Source organism: Balaenoptera acutorostrata, chromosome 7 (genome assembly GCF_949987535.1).
Source record: "Balaenoptera acutorostrata chromosome 7, mBalAcu1.1, whole genome shotgun sequence".
Classification (NCBI taxonomy): Eukaryota; Metazoa; Chordata; class Mammalia; order Artiodactyla; family Balaenopteridae; genus Balaenoptera; species Balaenoptera acutorostrata.
The window spans coordinates 19,165,180-19,185,200 of record NC_080070.1 but is presented as its reverse complement, the minus strand read 5'-3'; the positions used below and the strand labels follow the sequence as shown (position 1 = coordinate 19,185,200).

Below are 20,021 nucleotides of genomic sequence, written 5' to 3'. Positions count from 1 at the left end.
TTGGATTCTGTTTGCTAGTATTTTGTTGAGGATTTTTGCATCTATATTCATCAGTGATATTGGTCTGTAATTTTCTTTTTTTGTAATATCTTTATCTGGTTTTGGTATCAGGGTGATGGTGGCCTCTTAGAATGAGTTTGGGAGTGTTCCTTCCTCTGCAATTTTTTGGAAGAGTTTGAGAAGGATGGGTGTTAGCTCTTCTCTAAATGTTTGATAGAATTCACTTGTGAAGCCATCTGGCCCTGGACTTTTGTTTGTTGGAAGATTTTTAATCACAGTTTCAGTTTCATTACTTGTTATTGGTCTGTTCATGTTTTCTATTTCTTCCTGGTTCAGTCTTGGAAGGTTATACCTTTCTAAGAATTTGTCCATTTCTTCCAGGTTGTCCATTTTATTGGCATAGAGTTGCTAGTAGTAGTCTCCTAGGATGCTTTGTATTTTTGCAGTGTCTGTTGTAACTTCTCCTTTTTTATTTCTAATTTTATTGATTTGAGTCCTCTCCCTCTTTTTCTTGATGAGTCTGGCTAATGGTTTATCAATTTTGTTTATCTTCTCAAAGAACCAGCTTTTAGTTTTATTGGTCTTTGCTATTGTTTTCTTTGTTCTATTTCATTTATTTCTGTTCTGATCTTTATGATTTCTTTCCTTCTGCTAACTTTGGGTTTTGTTTGTTCTTCTTTCTCTAGTTCCTTTAGGTGTAAGGTTAGATTGTTTATTTGAGATTTTTCTTGTTTCTTGAGGTAGGCTTGTATAGCTATAAACTGCCCTCTTAGAACTGCTTTTGCTGCATCCCATAGGTTTTGGATCGTCATGTTTTCATTGTCATTTGTCTCTAGGTATTTTTTGATTTCCTCTTTGATTTCTTCAGTGATCTCTTGGTTATTTAGTGATGTATTGTTTAGCCTCCATGTGTTTGTGTATTTTCCGTTTTTTTTTCCCTGTAATTGATTTCTAATCTCATAGCATTGTGGTCAGAAAAGATGCTTGATATGATTTCAGTTTTCTTAAATTTACTGGGGCTTGATTTGTGACCCAAGATGTGATCTATCCTGACGAATGTTCGGTGCACACTTGAGAAGAAAGTGTAATCTGCTGTTTTTGGATGGAATGTCCTATAAATATCAATTAAATCTATCTGGCCTATTGTGTCATTTAAAGCGTCTGTTTCCTTATTTATTTTCATTTTGGATGATCTGTCCATTGGTGTAAGTGAGGTGTTAAAGTCCCCCACTATTATTGTGTTACTGTTGATTTCCTCTTTTATAGCTGTTAGCAGTTTCCTTATGTATTGAGATGCTCCTATATTGGGTGCATACATATTTATAATTGTTATATCTTCTTCTTGGATTGATCCCTTGATCATTATATAGTGTCCTTCCTTGTCTCTTGTAACATTCTTTATTTTAAAGTCTATTTTATCTGATATGAGTATTGCTACTCCAGCTTTCTTTTGATTTCCATTTGCATGGAATATCTTTTTCCATCCCCTCACTTTCAGTCTGTATGTGTCCCTAGGTCTGAAGTGGGTCTCTTGTAGACAGCATATATATGGGTCTTGTTTTTGCATCCATTCAGCAAGCCTGTGTCTTTTGGTTGGAGCATTTAATCCATTCACGTTTAAGGTAATTATCAATATGTATGTTCCTATGAGCATTTTCTTAATTGTTTTGAGTTTGTTTTTGTAGATCGTTTTCTTCTCTTGTGTTTCCCACTTAGAGAAGTTCCTTTAGCATTTGTTGTAGAGCTGGTTTGGTGGTGCCAAATTCTCTTAGCTTTTGCTTGTCTGTAAAGCTTTTGATTTCTCCATCGAATCTGAATGAGATCCTTGCAGGGTAGAGTAATCTTGGTTGTAGGTTCTTCCCTTTCATTACTTTAAGTATATCATGCCACTCCCTTCTGGCTTGTTGAGTTTCTGCTGAGAAATCAGCTGTTAACCTTATGGGAGTTCCCTTGTATGTTATTTGTCGTTTTTCCCTTGCTGCTTTCAATAATTTTTCTTTGTCTTTAATTTTTGCCAATTTGATTACTGTGTGTCTCGGCGTGTTTCTCCTTGGGTTTATCATGTATGGGACTCTCTGCACTTCCTCGACTTAGGTTGCTATTTCCTTTCCCACGTTAGGGAAGTTTTTGACTATAATCTCTTCAAATATTTTCTCGGGTCCTTTCTCTCTCTCTTCTCCTTCTGGGACCCATATAATGCGAATGTTGTTGCGTTTAATGTTTTCCCAGAGGTCTCTTAGGCTGTCTTCATTTCTTTTCATTCTTTTTTCTTTATTCTGTTCCACAGCAGTGAATTCCACTGTTCTGTCTTCCAGGTCACTTATCCGTTCTTCTGCCTCAGTTATTCTGCTGTTGATTCCTTCTAGTGTATTTTTCATTTCAGTTATTGTATTGTTCACCTCTGTTTGTTTGTTCTTTAATTCTTCTAGATCCTTGTTAAACATTTCTTTCATCTTCTCAATCTTTGCCTCCATTCTTTTTCCGAGGTTCTGGATCATCCTCACTATCATTATTCTGAATTCTTTTTCTGGAAGGTTGCTTATCTCCATTTCATTTAGTTGTTTCTCTGGGGTTTTATATTGTTCCTTCATCTGGAACATAGCCCTCTGCCTTTTCGTCTTGTCTATCTCTCTGTGAATGTGGTTTATGTTCCACAGGCTGGAAGATTTTAGTTCTTCTTGCTTCTGCTCGCATGTCTAACTTTCAAGAGTTCATGTATGAAGGCTTCCTGTGGTACTTGACAAATTCTCAACCTAAAAGAAAACATCCTGTTGAATTTGGATACTGACTTTCCAAGACTCCAAATATTAAGTGAATCTCCCTTACTTTAAGGGGAAAATATAGATTTTTGTTTTATAGGAAAGATTACTGGCTAATTTATTTGTGTGTATGTGTTTATTGTGTTAAAAAAGTCATAAAGTGTAACATCTTAATTGCCAATTTATTTTTACAGTGAATTTATATGACTACACACCCCCCTATTTTCTGGTTAATACCTGTTATCCCACTGCAATTATTAACAGCATCTCCTTTCACTTTCAAAAGTGCCCAGCTTGGAGGATTATATGGTCATGTTATAAGGAAGTTAGCTTTCATCTGTATTAAGAATGAATCTTTGAAATGGGTGTGACCAGATTGCATATTCCCTATAAATATGAAAGTTGCTAAATTCTTTGCATTGATCACAAAAGTAAAAATGCATGTGGTTGTAGACTGATCTGATTCCTAGTCATGTTTTCTAGATATGTTTATGTAAGATTCTCCCATATAAACAGGATCTTTCAAGGAAGTGGGCAATTTTTCCCCATATTGTCCTTAAAATGCTTGACAGCCTTCAAGCATCTTATCTTCTGCTGGGGAGGAGTGTGGTAACTGATAGCATCAATGACAGCATACTGTCCTATCATAAAAATACTTTATGGTAACTTTGAAGTAGGAAGAATGATGACCCAGTCACATAGCTAATTAAGAAATTGGTCTACCCTGAAGTCTCCAAGTGCCTTAAGATCTTTGAGTATAGTAGAGTTATTCATTTACTCTAGATTGTATGTACCTCAACAGTGGAGAGTATTGTTAGTTCCTTAGATGTTATTTTGTTTTTCAAATATTTGGTGCTATGATTTTACCCTATAGTCAGTCAAGTCCTGCCTGACACTTCTTCCATTTGTGGGAAAGAAGACAGATGCTGTTGAAGGAAAATGAAACCCAGACAGACCTCAGATGGCTTAGCCATGATCACGATAAGTAGCTGGAGTCATGAACTCCGCCTAAACCCAGTTCACTGAGTCTCCACACACAATTACCGCCTGGGCTGTTTTGTTTTAAATTTTTTCTAGAAAGTAGCCCTTCCGTTGATCTATTCTGTTTGGAACAGTATGTTGTGAGAAACTGAGTCAAGAGTATCTTTGGCAAGTAAACCATAAAAAGGTAATTTCATGCAACTAATTGAGTCTTACATTATTATTGCTGTTACCCTAACACTGTGGTCTGTGAATGACACTCCCTAGTATAGCTATACCAGGTGGCCCTTTTTTGAGTGCACACTGTGTGCTAAACGCAGTTCTAGGCATTTTACATATGTATCGTGTTTCTTGTAGGAACTAGAACAAGTCTCTGAACTCACTGGAAAGCTATGGTTCAGTGTTTTTACTTTGTTCAATACTTTGCTTTACTCTGCTATTTAATGTAGCTAAGTCATGTTTTTTAAATTTCATTTGAGCAATTGTTGACTGTTTGCATTTTATTTTGTTTGTTTGTTTTGTTTTTTAGATTCCACATATAAGTGAGATCGTATGGTATTTGTCTTTCTCTGATTTCACTTAGCATAATACCCTCTAGATCCATCCATGTTGTCACAAATGGCAAGCTTTCTTTTTTTTAATGGCTGAGTAATATTTTATTGTATATATACACCACATCTTCTTTATCCATTCATCAATGAACACTTAGGTTGCTTCCATATCTTGGCTATTATAAATAATGCTGCAATGAACATTGGTGTATGTGTATCTTTTTGAAAAAAAAAATTTTTTCTTGACTGCGCCATATGGTTTGTGGGACCTTAGTTCCCTGACCAGGGACTGAACCCACGCCCTCGACAGTGGACGTGCAGAGTCCTAACCAGTGGACCACCAGAGAATTCCATGTATCTTTTTGAATTCGTGTTTTTGTTTTCTTTGGATAAATATCCAGAAGTGAAATTGCTAGATAATATGGTAGTTCTATTTTTAATTTTTTGAAGAACCTCCATACTGCTTTCTATAATGGCTGCACCAATTTACAATCCTACCAGCATTGCACAGGGTTCCCTTTTCTGCACATTCTTGCCAACAGTTGTTATTTGTTGTCTTTTTGATGATAGCCGTTCTGACAGGTGTGAGGTGATATATCATTGTGGTTTTAATTTGCATTTCCCTGATGATTAGTACTGTTGAGCATCTTTTTATGTGTCTGTTGGCCATCTGCATTTCCTCTTTGGAAAATATCTATTCAGGTCCTCTGCACATTTTTTAATCAGGTTGTTTGGTTTTTTGATGTTGAGGTATATTAGTTCCTTGTATATTTTGGATATGAACCCCTTATCGGACATATCGTTTGCAAATATCTTCTCCCGTTCAGAATACTGCCTTTTGGTTTGTTGATAGCTTCCTTGTCTGTGCCAAAGCTTTTTAGTTTGGTGTAGTCCCATGGAATGCTTTACTTTTAACTTGATAGTAGTTCTTAATCCCTTCAGAAGAAAGAAGACTTAAAACAGACATATGAAATATTATATAGTGAGAAAATTCCTGCTTAAAGGACTGCTTTACTGATTTGTGGCAGCAGAAATAATTGCCTAACAAGTCCGGATTACAGCAGGGCCCACCTCTCACCAAGCACCACCACAAACACTCCTAACCCAGGCTTAGTGTCTAACAACACCCTGTTCCTTAGTGCTCCAGACAGGCGTGTGTTTCTTTCTCTGCGGTTGGCGTAGTCACTTCCTGTTTGTTTCCTGCCGGCCCACACTGAAGGAGAAGCCAGGTACTGAACTGAAGCACTGGATGTAGTCTGCATCTTGCCAGCAGGAGTGGATTGTTTAGTCTGGGTTCAAGAAAGGAATAGGCAGTTTCAAGTTTGGAGTAAGAGTGGCATGCAAGACAGACTTGACCCCTGAAGAACTGTGTGCAGCTGCACATATAACAAGGCAAAGAAGTGATGAGGTAAAATTAGAGATTCAAGGAGGAAAGGTCAGCTGGGACTTGCTGTGGGGATGGGGACTGACCAGTCAGTCACCTTTGGCATTTTGTAGTGGGATATTTTCTGAAGTAGCAGTCAGGCCTCTCTTCTGTGAAGCAAATGCTGATCTAGTGGTGTGGCTAAGCTTTCTCTTATTATAAGTATAATTGATTTATAGAAACCTTCATTTTTAAAAGTTGTAGGCCACTTAACTATAAAATTAGATGTAGAATGGATTCTTCTCTCGGCCTTATTCTAAATTAGAGGCCGTTATACTGTCATCATGTTACATGATTCAAATAACCCATTTCCAATTGTTCCCCAGCCAATCTTTTTTTTTTTTTTTGATGGGTTGACTATTATTTATTTATTTATTTATTTATTTATTTTTTTAAACATCTTTATTGAAGTATAATTGCTTTACAATGGTGTGTTAGTTTCTGCTTTATAACAAGGTAAATCAGTTATACATATACATATGTTCCCATATCTCTTCCCTCTTGCATCTCCCTCCCTCCCACCCTCCCCATCCCACCCCTCTAGGTGGTCACAAAGCACCGAGCTGATCTCCCTGTGCTATGCGGCTGCTTCCCACTAGCTATCTATTTTACATTTGGTAGTGTATATATGTCCATGACACTCTCTCACCCTGTCACATCTCACCCCACCCCCTCCCCATATCCTCAAGTCCATTCTCTAGTAGGTCTGTGTCTTTATTCCCGTCTTGCCACTAGGTTCTTCATGGCCTTTTTTTTTTTTTTCCTTAGATTCCGTATATATGTGTTAGCATACTGTATTTGTTTTTCTCTTTCTGACTTACTTCACTCTGTATGACAGACTCTAACTCCATCTACCTCATTACAAATACCTCCATTTCATTTCTTTTTATGGCTGAGTAATATTCCATTGTATATATGTGCCACATCTTCTTTATCCATTCATCTGTCGATGGACATTTAGGTTGCTTCCATGTCCTGGCTATTGTAAATAGAGCTGCAGTGAACATTTTGGTACATGACTCTTTTTGAACTATGGTTTTCTCAGGGTATATGCCCAGTAGTGGGATTGCTGGGTCGTATGGTAGTTCTATTTGTAGTTTTTTAAGGAACCTCCATACTGTTCTCCATAGTGGCTGTATCAATTTACATTCCCACCAACAGTGCAAGAGTGTTCCCTTTCCTCCACACCCTCTCCAGCATTTATTGTTTCTAGATTTTTTGATGATGGCCATTCTGACCTGTGTGAGATGATATCTCATTGTAGTTTTGATTTGCATTTCTCTAATGATTAATGATGTTGAGCATTCTTTCATGTGTCTATTGGCAATCTGTATATCTTCTTTGGAGAAATGTCTGTTTAGGTCTTCTGCCCATTTTTGGATTGGGTTGTTTGTTTCTTTGTTATTGAGCTGCATGAGCTGCTTGTAAATCTTGGAGATTAATCCTTTGTCAGTTGCTTCATTTGCAAATATTTTCTCCCATTCTGAGGGTTGTCTTTTCATCTTGTTTATGGTTTCCTTTGCTGTGCAAAAGCTTTTAAGTTTCATTAGGTCCCATTTGTTTATTTGTGTTCTTATTTCCATTTCTCTGGGAGCTGGGTCAAAAAGAATCTTGCTGTGATGTATGTCATAGAGTGTTCTGCCTATGTTTTCCTCTAAGAGTTTTATAGTGTCTGGCCTTACACTTAGGTCTTTAATCCATTTTGAGTTTATTTTTGTGCATGGTGTCAGGGAGTGTTCTAATTTCATACTTTTACATGTATCTGTCCAATTTTCCCAGCACCACTTATTGAAGAGGCTGTCTTTTCTCCACTGTATATGCTTGCCTCCTTTATCAAAGGTAAGGTGACCCTATGTGCGTGGGTTTATCTCTGGGCTTTCTATCCTGTTCCATTGATCTATATTTCTGTTTTTGTGCCAGTACCAAACTGTCTTGATTACTGTAGCTTTGTAATATAGTCTGAAGTCAGGGAGCCTGATTCCCCCAGCTCCATTTTTCGTTCTCAAGATTGCTTTGGCTATTCGGGGTCTTTTGTGTTTCCATACAAATTGTGAAATTTTTTGTTCTAGTTCTGTGAAAAATGCCAGTGGTAGTTTGATAGGGATTGCATTGAATCTGTAGATTGCTTTGGGTAGTAGAGTCATTTTCACAATGTTGATTCTTCCAATCCAGGAACATGGTATATCTCTCCATCTATTTGTATCATCTTTAATTTCTTTCATCAGTGTCTTATAATTTTCTGCATACAGGTCTTTTGTCTCCTTAGGTAGGTTTATTCCTAAATATTTTATTCTTTTTGTTGCAGTGGTAAACAGGAGTGTTTTCTTAATTTCACTTTCAGATTTTTCGTCATTAGTGTATAGAAATGCAAGAGATTTCTGTGCATTAATTTTGTATCCTGCTACTTTACCAAATTCATTGATTAGCTCTAGTAGTTTTCTGGTAGCATCTTTAGGATTCTCTATGTATAGTATCATGTCATCTGCAAACAGTGATAGCTTTACTTCTTCTTTTCCGATTTGGATTCCTTTTATTTCTTTGTCTTCTCTGATTGCTGTCCAGCCAATCTTTAAGTTGTACATGGATAGCATTCAAACCTAAAAGAATTATAATTAAAAATAGGTAAGCCGTATATGGAATTCAGAATCTCTTCTGTCAGCTCTTACTTTGGCAATAGAAGAATACAGTACTCTTATCACAGATCACCCACCAGTGGGATTTGGATCATGACTAACTCAATTGGGAAAGGGAAGCGGGGCATGGGTGGAACCTCACAGCTGAATGATTTGATCGGAGCTGTTTTCCTCTCTCTCTGTCATCCTCAAAAATAAGCATTATGGAATTGGGGTTTCCTCTTGTCCTGTAACAGATCTGTCTCCCTGAACATCTTTCCTCCTGTTTCCTGATATTCAAAGATTTTGAGCACACAGTTTGGAGAAAACCAAAGAAAATATATATAGAAGACAAATTTAATTTGACTGTTTTTCTTAATAAGGTAATAAAGGAAACACAATCTTTAACCAAGGCTTCAACAGTAAAGGACTAGATTTAATTTGAAAGCTCAGAGAGTTCAGATTCATTCATTTCATCTATATGCCAAGGGTCCATTAAATCAGGTACTGTACTATTCTTGGTACAGGGATACAGCACCTAGAATTGGACATACAAAGTCCTTACTTTTGAGGAGCATACATCTCCCTTTTGATTTCCTTCTGAAACGTAGCCGGTACTGTACCTCCGAGAAAGTCCTCAGAGTGCTTTCACATATAGGCTTTAGGCATTAGAGTTTCTAGTTAACATTTTATTCCTAATAGCCTTTATTTGTATGTAAGAAGCGGATTCATATAATACATATAGTTGTAATATTGGATCATAAAGCTAAATCATTTCTGGATCCTAGCAGCAACACATGATAGAATTCCTTACAGTAGAACAAACATTTACTAAAGTCTTGCAGCATATAAGGCACTGTTCTGAAAGCATGGGTGACACAAGGATGTATAAAACATGGTCCCTTATAATCCCGGTGGGAGAAGTGAGCATTTGCTCAGCCACTTCTAACAGAAGGCGAGTGGGAGTGCTGTATATATGTTCAGTGATCTTAATTACTGTCTGTGGTTCCTGTTCCTGCTACAGTGACCCAGGGGAGTCATCGAAGGTACAGATTTGACTTTCTGAAGTTAGTCCTGTATGCAGAAAATGAAGTTGTTTGAATTTCTTCCTGTTTTGGCTTTGAGCTACTCCTTTGACTTACCACCAAACTTTCATTATTTCTTACTTAAAATATCCCAATCATTTAAATGGATAGCAGTTAACTCCCAGACGCTCCTACATGAAGATTCAAGAATTAAAGACAATGGTTGGGGGTTGGTGAAGGGGCAGTGATAGAGATGGGTTGATGCAGGATTAGATGTTTCCCTTCAGAACGTTCTTGGATGCTGTATAAAACAATCTAAGCCGTTATTAGAGGATGTGATATCTGGCCATGCGTTTTAACTTTCATACGATGTTCCAGTTAATGAATTTGTAATACGATATTACATAATATAGTATTGATTCAGTTTGGTTTAATCCAATGCAGATGCATTTTTCTAGCCTTAGGAGTTCTGCTTGCTTAACTCTCTTAGGACAAAGAATGTGGCTTATGCCAAAACTGAGTAATGAGTAATGGCTTCATTGTGGTTTTTCCTCATTTGCTATTTTAAAAAGCCAGTCACTTAAGTCTCATTGACTGATTATTAACCAGTCTAAGTATTTTAAATATTTGGAAGTAATTAGTCTGCTGTGTGAATGGCTTGAGTAGTCATTAAAGTGGAATGTCAACTTTATTTATTGGAAACATTTCTATTTTTGTTGAGCCTTCCTTTCTTTATAGGTGAAACATTATAGTTCTCGTGGCCTTTGTTAGTTGGCTCTTCCATTTGGTCCCACACAAAAGTGGGTTTTTATCTAAGCCATAGGCATGAGCTTGAGAGCGATGCTCTTAAAGAAAGGGCTTGTTAGATCTGGTTAGATCTGAGGCCATGGTCAGATGAGTTCCATGTGTGCCCCTCGCCCCCTGCCAAAGACCCAGAACTTTTTTCTGAGGTCACAGACTGCAAACCCTCAACCTGGCCCATCATGATTCCAGTGTGTTAGCTATTTCAAGGGGATCAGACAAATCTGTTGATCCCTTTACTAGTCTTGAAAACATGAGAACACTTGGTGCTGGTGTCCAGTTAGCACCCAGCCCTTCACAAGGGCAGAGCATGAACACATTCTCCTCTCTCCTTAGGCTGCGGTGGAAATAGCCATAGACAAGTCAGATGACCAGAGTTGAGGTCCTGGAATTTGGGAATTTAAAAAAAAGGTCTAATTTTACTACCTTAACAGTCTGGTGACTCGAAGAGTTTTATTTAACGTCTCTGGATCTGTTTAGTAGTTTTTTAAACAGCTTTCTTGAGGTATAATTCACATGACACACAGTTCACCCATTTAAAGTGTACAGTTCAGTGGCTTTTCACAGAGCTGTATTTTCACAGAGTTGTATATTCACAGAGTTACCCATCTATCACCACAGTCAATTTCAGAACATTTTCATTACCCTCAAAAGAAACTCCATACCTAGCTATCACTGCCCAGTCCTCCTGTTCCCTCTGGCCCTAAGCAACCCCAGATCTATTTATGTCACTATAGATTTGCCTATTCTGGACATTTCATATAAATGGACTCATACAATATGTACTCTGTGACTGGCTTCTTTCACTTAGCATAATGTTTTCAAGGGCTGTCAATGTTTAGCATGCATCAGCACTTCTTTCCTTTTTATTGCCAAATAATATTCCATTGCATGGATCTACCACATTTAATTTACCCATTCATCAGTTGATGGACATTAGACTGTTTCCGTCTTCTGTCTATTATGAATAATGCTGCTGTGAGGGTTCGTGTACAGGTTTTTGTGTGGACATGTGTTTTCATTTCTCTTGGGTATATATACCTAGGAGTGAAATTGCAGGGTCCCATGGTAATTCTGTGCTTACCTGTTTGAGGAATTGCCAGACTGTTATCCAAAGATTCCACAGGATTTTATACTCTTAATTTTACAGTGTTTTAGGATTTCAGTTTCTCTATATCCTTAGCAGTCACCTGGCTCTAAACCACGTGCTGTTGCATTCCGCTCTAGCTATCTCCAGGGGATGCGTGTGGCAGCTACTATGCGTCCAGCTGACAGATCTGACCTGAGAGAGCCTGAGGGCTTTTAGAATCCAAGGCAGTCATCTCCCAGCTAAACAGCTGGCTGTCTGGTCTGAATTTATCTGTTCTTGCCAGCTTTAGTTTGGGATGGTAATCTTGTGTAGGGTTGCAGTGTGGGGATGGGGGCTTGGCAGGGCAAAGTAGTGTTTTAGTAGCCTACCCTTTAAGTCTTCTACCTAGAAGAGAATTCGTAGTAGAGAAAGAAGAAACACTTGTTGGGCTATACTTTCTCGTGTATGTTCTCTTTCAAGTCCATTCCTCCTGCCCCACACGGTTTGTAATAGTGGTAGAGAAGAGTGTGTGTTTCTTTTTTTAATTAGACAGAGGCAGTGGAGGCCCAGAGAGGTTACTCGCCTAAAGTTATATATTATGCTAGTTAGTATTTGGAAGGGGACTAGCAGAGGAGGAGATGGGATGTGTACTTAGAATAGACCGACTTCCAAGTTGTGATCCTCTCCATTGTTTCATAGCTGTTTGAGTATACAGTTTGTGCCTAAGAGTTCTTAGGCAGCTCTTCTGGACCTAGAAATGAAATTCTAATAAAGAACCACCCCAGCGGTTGAGATCCAGTGCTATGATTCTGTGACTGGTGCTCATAGTTATGACCAAAGTTAAAATGACAAAGTGCATTGATAACTAACTGCTACTAACTTATTCTGCCATTCTCACCTTCCAAGATGGACCCTTGCACTCCCCTCAGAACTTGCTCTACCATGGGTCGTTTCTATTAATAAAGAATAGAAGCATATGGTTAGAATTTAGAAGTCTATATAATAAAGGTATGTTTTTAAAGTAGATAATTTGAATACTTTCAGTCACCTTTTAATTAGCTTAACTCCATCTCTTTAGGTCTCCTCTCTTCTCTTTGCCCATTTTGAACTCAGAGAAACTTGAAAGATATTGTGCACTAGTTACAGACACCTGGATTTAAATCTAGGCTTTGCTGTTTTACTGCCTGTGTGACCTTGAGTTGTTTGCTTAACCTCTCTGTGTCAGAAATTGTTACATGGAAAAATAATGGTGCATATCTTCCTAGGATTGCAACGGTGATTAAGTAAGTTAATACACATAAAGTGCTTAGAAGAGTACCTGGCATGCGGAATGTACTCAGTACATGTTAGCTGTTTATTGTTTTTTAAAAACACTCATAATAATAGAAACCTTATCATGACCACTGCTGCTACCACCCTTGCTACAACTCCAGCTCTTCTGGTCAAAATTGAACAACCTATGATTCAGGTTATCTATTTATTAAAAAAAAATTTTGTGGGAGCGCACTGTACGGCATGTGGGATCTTAGCTCCCCAACCAGGGATTGAACCTGGGCCCTTGGCAGTGAGAGCGCGGAGTCCTAACCACTGGACCACCAGGGAATTCCCTGATTCAGGCTATTTAAAAAAGAACTGAGCGGGGCTTCCCTGGTGGCACAGTGATTGAGAGTCTGCCTGCCAATGCAGGGGACACAGGTTCGAGCCCTGGTCTGGGAGGATCCCACATGCCGCGGAGCAACTGGGACCGTGAGCCACAATTACTGAGCCTGCGCGTCTGGAGCCGGTGCTCTGCAACAAGAGAGGCTGTGATAATGAGATGCCTGCGCACCGCAAAGCCCTCGCACAGAAATGAAGACCCAACACAGCCATAAATAAATAAATAAACCCAAGGTTTAAAAAAAAAAAAAAAAAAAAAAAGAACTGAGGGAATTGCCTGGTGGTCCAGTGGTTAGGACTCCACGCTTTCACTGCCTCGGACGTGGGTTCAATCCCTGGTCAGGGAACTAAGATCCCGCAGGACGCGCAGCACGCCGAAAATAAATAAGTAAGTAAGTAAATAAATAAATAAATAAAAATTTTTAAAAATAAAATAAAAAAAGAATTGAAGGTGATTTGTCCATTACACATACCTTGCTGTCCGAGCAATTGGGCTGTTAAGGGACAGCAGGGGAACAAGACCTGTTTACAAGGCATGTCGATCAACCTTCTTTTTTTTTTTATTTATTTATTTATTTATTTATTTATTTATTTTTGGCTGTGCTGGGTCTTCGGTTCGTGCGAGGGCTTTCTCTAGTTGCGGCAAGTGGGGGCCACTCTTCATCGCGGTGCGGGGACCGCTCTTCATCGCGGTGCGCGGGCCTTTCACTATCGCGGCCCCTCCCGTTGCGGGGCACAGGCTCCAGACGCGCAGGCTCAGCAGCTGTGGCTCACGGGCCCAGCTGCTCCGTGGCATGTGGGATCTTCCCAGACCAGGGCTCGAACCCGTGTCTCCTGCATTAGCAGGCAGATTCTCAACCACTGCGCCACCAGGGAAGCCCGATCAACCTTCTTTTGATTCCTCTTGATTGTGTTTCCTGAGCACCTAGGGGAGGGTTCCTCCTTGACTGGGTCTAGCCCAGGGCATCCCATGCTCACTCAGTGTTGGAAAACCAGCCACTTTCTAATCAATTGAACTAGATTTTGAGGTTAATTTTAGCCAGCCTGGGGACAACATATAAAAGGAAAAAAACCGGAAAACCCCCCTAGTTCACGTTCAGATTTTTCAAGATTGATTTCTGTGGAGAACCAGTAACACGCATGTGAGCATGGAGAGAATAATTTTCATTCCTTTAAGATTTAGATAGGAAACAACCAGGAACAATTTGCCCCAAAAGGTATTTACTGTCCCAAGATTTAATGTAATTTGAATTTCTGTCTTAGCTTTTTTTTTAAAAAAAAAAACTTCTGAGGGACTTCCTTGGTGGCGCAGTGTATAAGACTCTGCGCTCCCAATGCAGGGGGCCTAGGGTTTGATCCCTGGTCAGGGAGCTAGATCCCACATGCTGCAACTAAGAGTTCGCATGCCGCAACTAAGGAGCCCACCTGCCGCAACTAAGACCTGGCACAACCAAATAAATAAGTAAGTAAATAAATAAAACTTCTGGGACGCCCTTGGCTTCCAGCAACTATAGCTGGAATCCCTCACAGTACCTGGAGTGGTTCCAAACATGCAGTTAATATGGGACTAAGTGAATGTGTAGTTAAATAAGTAAACACAGCTTCCTCCTGGGTTGTCTTTAACGCCTTGCTCCTCCCTCTCTTAATCTCCAGGTATCTCAGATGAAGACATTATCAACATTACTCTTCCTACTGGAGTCCCCATTCTCCTGGAACTGGACGAGAACCTGCATGCCGTTGGACCTCACCAGTTCCTGGGCAACCAAGAGGCTATCCAAGCAGCCATTAAGAAAGTAGAGGATCAAGGAAAAGTGAAACGCGCTGACAAATAAAATCTTTCCCACGTGCTAGCTAGGGATAGCTGCAGAAGGAGTGGTATGCGGTGTGTTGTGGGTGCTGATCTCGCTTTTTTTTTTTTTTCTCTCCCCCGCTGATTTTTCCTGATTTTCCCAGATCTAGGCTGTGGGGTAGAGTTTGTATAAGTAACTAGGTAACTTATGTTGGCCCAGATAAAGGCTTTAGGATGCCTGAGTGCTAATGTCATAAGCCTTATGCGTTAGCCCCTGCTGGCCCCGTTTGAATTAGTCACTAAGTTAGTCACCAGTGGGGCTTAATCAATGTCATAAGTTTCCGAGATGGGGGAGCAACAAGTGGAGGTCAAGTTCAAGGTATTCCTCATTCAATAAATCAGTATAGAGTGACCACTGACAGGCACTACTTACTCCAATAAGTAGTTCACATTTATATTTACTGAGACTTTCTAGGATGATAATAAAGGGCATTAGATAACACACTATACTTAAGTATTTATTACTAGTCTTTTCCTCTAGGGAAAGGGATGCTTTGATAGGTTAAGACTAGAGGCCCATTAAATGGGAGAGTCACGGATGGATTCCTCCAGGACAGCCAACAACAAACACCAAGGCCCTTTGCCTCATGACATTTGGTGGAATTCCTCTCTGGCTGCTAGAATTAGCAGCATATAGACAGCTATAGCTGTTCGTGTTCTCTTTTTGTTTTATTTTTGCTTTTTAAACTTTAATTTTGGGGTCTTTAAAATTAATTTAAAAATAAGTTCTGTGACTGAAAATGGTACCATCCCAAGAATTTCCATATGATTCATAAATATTAAGTATAGGCTGCTGAATTATTCTCTGCTCTTATCTTCCTATAACACAAAGAGTTGTACTTATTTCAACACATAGACATGCCTAATTCTCTAAAAATTGAAGGTCGGGTCAGGGGAAGGTAGAATATAGTGGGTGTAATTTTATTCACTTGAACAAGGGAAATGGTATATTCGCACTTGTCACATACATTTGTTCTTTATCTGCTGAGGGCAAAACATTATGGTACGTAGTCTATAGTATTCAGGGTAGGCCACAGACAGAATTGACTGCTTATCAATCTTAATGATATAGAATGTTTTTAGATGCTGGAGATAGGTAAGTGATCATTTCTTTAAGCTACTGCCTTATTTCAGAGCAAGTGACATATATTTCAGTGATAAAGTCATGTAAACAATTTACAACTATAAAAGCTGTTACAGATATCACCAGTTTTTCATGGTTTTCCATTGGTGGATTGGTTTATTTGTATCCATTTTATAGTAAAACTGTCATTAGAAGGAAACTAATTCTAAAACCCTTGCTACTGCTTGGTCTCTACTGATCCTTAAATCAAGACTTAGAGCATCAGCTGATGAAGATGGCTGAAAAGAAGAAATGAACCTGGTTTGCTCACAGCTGGCTGCATCTGTGACGCATAAGGACATGGAATGTGGATGCTTGACGTTCCTGACCAGCTACTGGCTTTTCTGCCATAGTCCTTCTTTTCACAGTTCTGTTGCCTAACCAAATAACACTGTTTATAATTCAGAGATCAAGAATACAACTACCAGATCTTCCTAGAATTCCAAACCTATGGCTAAGCTTCAACTCAGACCATTTTTGAACAGCTTCATCTCTGGAATTGGCGTCTGAATTTTCCAGCCCAAGAAGTGACCATGTCTTAACACAGCTCAAGAGCCTAGAGCTGGATTCTTCCCTTGTCCTGCATCTAGATATCCACCTCCAGTGGACACCTGGCAGCATGATGTGCTCCTGCACACAGAGCTGTGCTCACACCCAGTCACTTTGGAATCTTACAGACTTCCTAAGAGAGGGATCATTTTTGCTGACACTTTCTGGTACAATTTGGTTTTTGAGATCTTGGCCGAAATAAATGAAGAGATATTTATGAAAACTTGATGTAAAATTATTTTTAACGACTCCAGCACTTCAACCTTGAGACCACCTAGTGAATCTGTTTTCTTTGCATGGCTTACAAGGGATCCAGAATTTTTGAAGTAGGTATCTTGAAATCTGCCTAACCTCCATCCTCATCTTGGCATCCTTCTGTACCACGTCAAGCTAGGACCAAAAAATGGGGATTTTTTTTAATTTAAAAAATGATAGACAGCTTATCCAGAAATTTGGTCCTTGGAGAGGGCAGCCCATCCTGCTGCCAGGTTGGGCTTGCCCTGGAGCCAGTTAGACATGTGTCTTTTGCCCAGGCTGTAATGATTGTTTCATGCAGGTCCAGTGTGGTGAGATAAAGAGCCATAGCAAGATGCTACTCCTAGAGTTTTAATTTTTAAATATCTCAGATGAGTAGTGTATCCCAGTACACTCAGACTTTGTTTTTCTGAAAGAACAGAAATTCTGCCTCAGAAAATGGAAGTTCTTGCATCATCCAGTACTAATTTGAGCACTGAATTAACAAAGCATCTTCGGTTAGAGTACATAATGTCGTGTATGTTTCCTTGGTAAGATGTACGAGGCAAATTTCTTAACATGATCTGGCTATTTCCAAGCTCAGCCAGATTCTTTTGCTCCAAGTTTGCAGACTATTTCTCATCTTGGGTCATGACCACTTTTATTAAAATGCAGTCCCTCCATGTGCACATTAATGGCAGTGGTTATTTGTCTTCTGGCCTGGGAAGCCTCCCCAGGCTCTATAGGTTTGTTGTGAAAATGCTTTCTTTTGGTTAGTGTGTGAGCTGGTTAAAGCCAATCCCCATCGGACAGCAGTTGGCCAACTTGGTGGCCAGAAGCAGAAATCCTCCTGATCATGATGACAGTCTCAGGAAAGAGAAGTCAGAGGTCATGTACATTTCCCCCCATTCCTACTATGTAGTTATAGTTTTTCATTCTTCTAGCTGCTTTGTGTTTATGACAAAATGAGGTAGGGGAACCAGCTTTACTAGACAGAAGATTCATCATCCCCAGCGTCAGTTTTAATTATTTTTATGCTTTTACATAAAGTGGCAAGCCTCTTTTCAAAGTTCAGCTTTCCTCTTACCTGGAAAGTCTTTCATATGTTCAAATTGCCTCAACATTGCAGACCCTGACCGTTTCTCCTGTTTTTGTCTTCTGCATGGTTGGATTTTGCAAGTTTGGGGCTCACTTATGTAACACTATTCGTTGTATCAAATCATCCCTGGGCTCTCAGAAGATCTGGCTGTGGCAGATGCCATGTTATGCTATAGCCTGATGGTTTCCACATCGGTCTGTGAGGGGACTTTGATCCCAAGGGGAATGTGAAACATCCATACTATAAGAATATTTTAATCATACAATCTCCCTCTAGTGACAAAGCTATTTGGCAAAATGATAGGCAGAATTTAAGTCAATCTTTTTCCACAATTGGTGAAGTTTTATTTATTGGAGGATAATCTAGCTATGTAGACTAGCCTTTAAGACACGGAACTTAAGTCCAAAAAAAATGAAAGTTCCTTAGACAATTTTTTAAAGATAAGCTAGATTGTCATCAGTACTTCCTGTTTTCACATAATAGAGCCACATCTTATTTGCCGTTTATTTGAGTTGGGGCTAGCCATTTAAGCTTATGCTTACTCTGACAGGAATATATTTTTAAAAATCTTTTTATTATAAAAAATTTTAAACATCCACAAGAGCTGAGAGTATAAATAACACAAAGAACACTCACCAATCAGCCACTACCACCTCATTAACCAGTATGTGTATCTTCTCACACTGTCCACTGGATTGCTTTGAAACAAATGCCAAACATCAAACAGGATAAATTTTGAAAAGGAAAACACCTCAAATAGTCTTCAACCAATTAAAGCAGAAGCCACAGTAATCTGTTCTAAATTTGTCCTCTTTGGTCCTCTCAAGAAACAGCCATTGCTAAGTTGTCCAATTCGAGTCCTATATATAGGTGCATTATCTCTTGTTGCTGTTTAAAGAGCTGTTAGTCTGCTCTGTGTGACTTCTGCGGGATAATTTGGGATGATATGGTACCGCTGATGTTAAATTCAAGTGTTTAAAGATGAAAATGTTCCGGAGAGTGTTTTTAGGATGTAATTCTGAATCTCATAGATTTAAAAAATTGAGCAAATTTGTTGATGTTATTGTAAATTAGGTTATTCACAATGGGAGAAGGGAGATAGAAAGTGGAGGAAGATAAAGAAGACCCCCCCGTGTTACTAGTTTTGAGCTGGAGATACCTGTAGGAATGTGTGTGCATTTTCCTCTCTCTTTCTTCCCAACGCCACCCCACCTTTCCCCCAACCCCCAACCCCAGCTCTGGCTCTGTGCTCTGAAAGGGCCTAGAAGCCATGACCTAGTAATAATGAGCACATGTAGTTCCTTTGATCTTGTTTTCTAAATACTGTTCCACAGACCCAGGCATGTTTGGGAAAATCGTTGATTCCAGGTTGGAGGCAGATAAAGTATAAGGTGAGCTTAGAACATCTTGAGTCAGAAAAGAAAAAAATGCCCAAAGACTGGTGGGACACAGAAATTGGCTTCAAATGCCAAATCTGGGACCGTTTGAGATGAAAGAAAAGAATAACAATAATGGGTTATAGAACATTTGTCTCAGTCTGTTCAGGCTGTTGTGACAAAACAACCACAGACTGGGTGGCTTAAGTAACAAACATTTCTCACAGTTCTGGAGGCTGGGAAGTCCAAGATCCAGGCACTGGCAGATTTAGCGTTTGATAAGGACCCTCTTTCTGGTGCTCAGAAAGACTCCTTCTTGCTGTGTCCTCACGTGGTAGAGAGGGAGGGGGCTCTGGTCACTTCCTCTTATAAGGACACTGTTCTCATCATGAAGGATCCACCCTCACGACCTCATCTAAATCTGCGCACCTGCCAAAGACCCCACCTCCAAATACCATCACACCGGGGATTAGGGTTTTAAGATTTGAACCTTAATTCGATATTTTAATTAAAAGTTATAGAGGATATTTTGGGGGCCTGAAAAATTTAAGGGTGAGGTGTCATTATGTCTGCAGCTCACATTAAAATGTTTGAGCCAACACAATTGCTCCTATATATTTCAAGAGATGCAGAAAGCAAATATAGTAAATGTTATAATTGATGAGGAAAGAGTTAATAATGTACTATTCTTCCAGCTTTTCTGTAGGTTTGACATTTTCCAAGATAAACCCTCCCCCCAAATAAATAAATATTGACAAAGAAGCAACTAAAACAACCTTGTATTAAGTACAGTCACTAAAACATGTTTCGCTATATGCAGTGACTGGATAAAGGTGCCTGGTTTCTATACATTTTATTCTTGAAATCTCAGTTTTTGTTAGTAAAGGAAAAACTTCTTTAGTCTGTATTGTCAA

The 20,021-nt window shown here is 39.2% G+C and overlaps 1 protein-coding gene across 1 annotated transcript in view; it reads left to right on the top strand.

Annotated features, from left to right (window-relative positions):
- Positions 1 to 19,814, top strand: part of BPGM (bisphosphoglycerate mutase) — a 40,252-nt gene extending 20,438 nt beyond the window's left edge. Inside the window, exon 3 of the mRNA XM_007177136.3 lies at positions 14,531 to 19,814. Coding sequence (XP_007177198.1) covers positions 14,531 to 14,709 — 179 coding nt within the window. The 3' untranslated portion in view covers positions 14,710 to 19,814. The remainder of the gene's footprint in view (positions 1 to 14,530) is intronic.
- Positions 19,815 to 20,021: the final 207 nt, after the last annotated feature.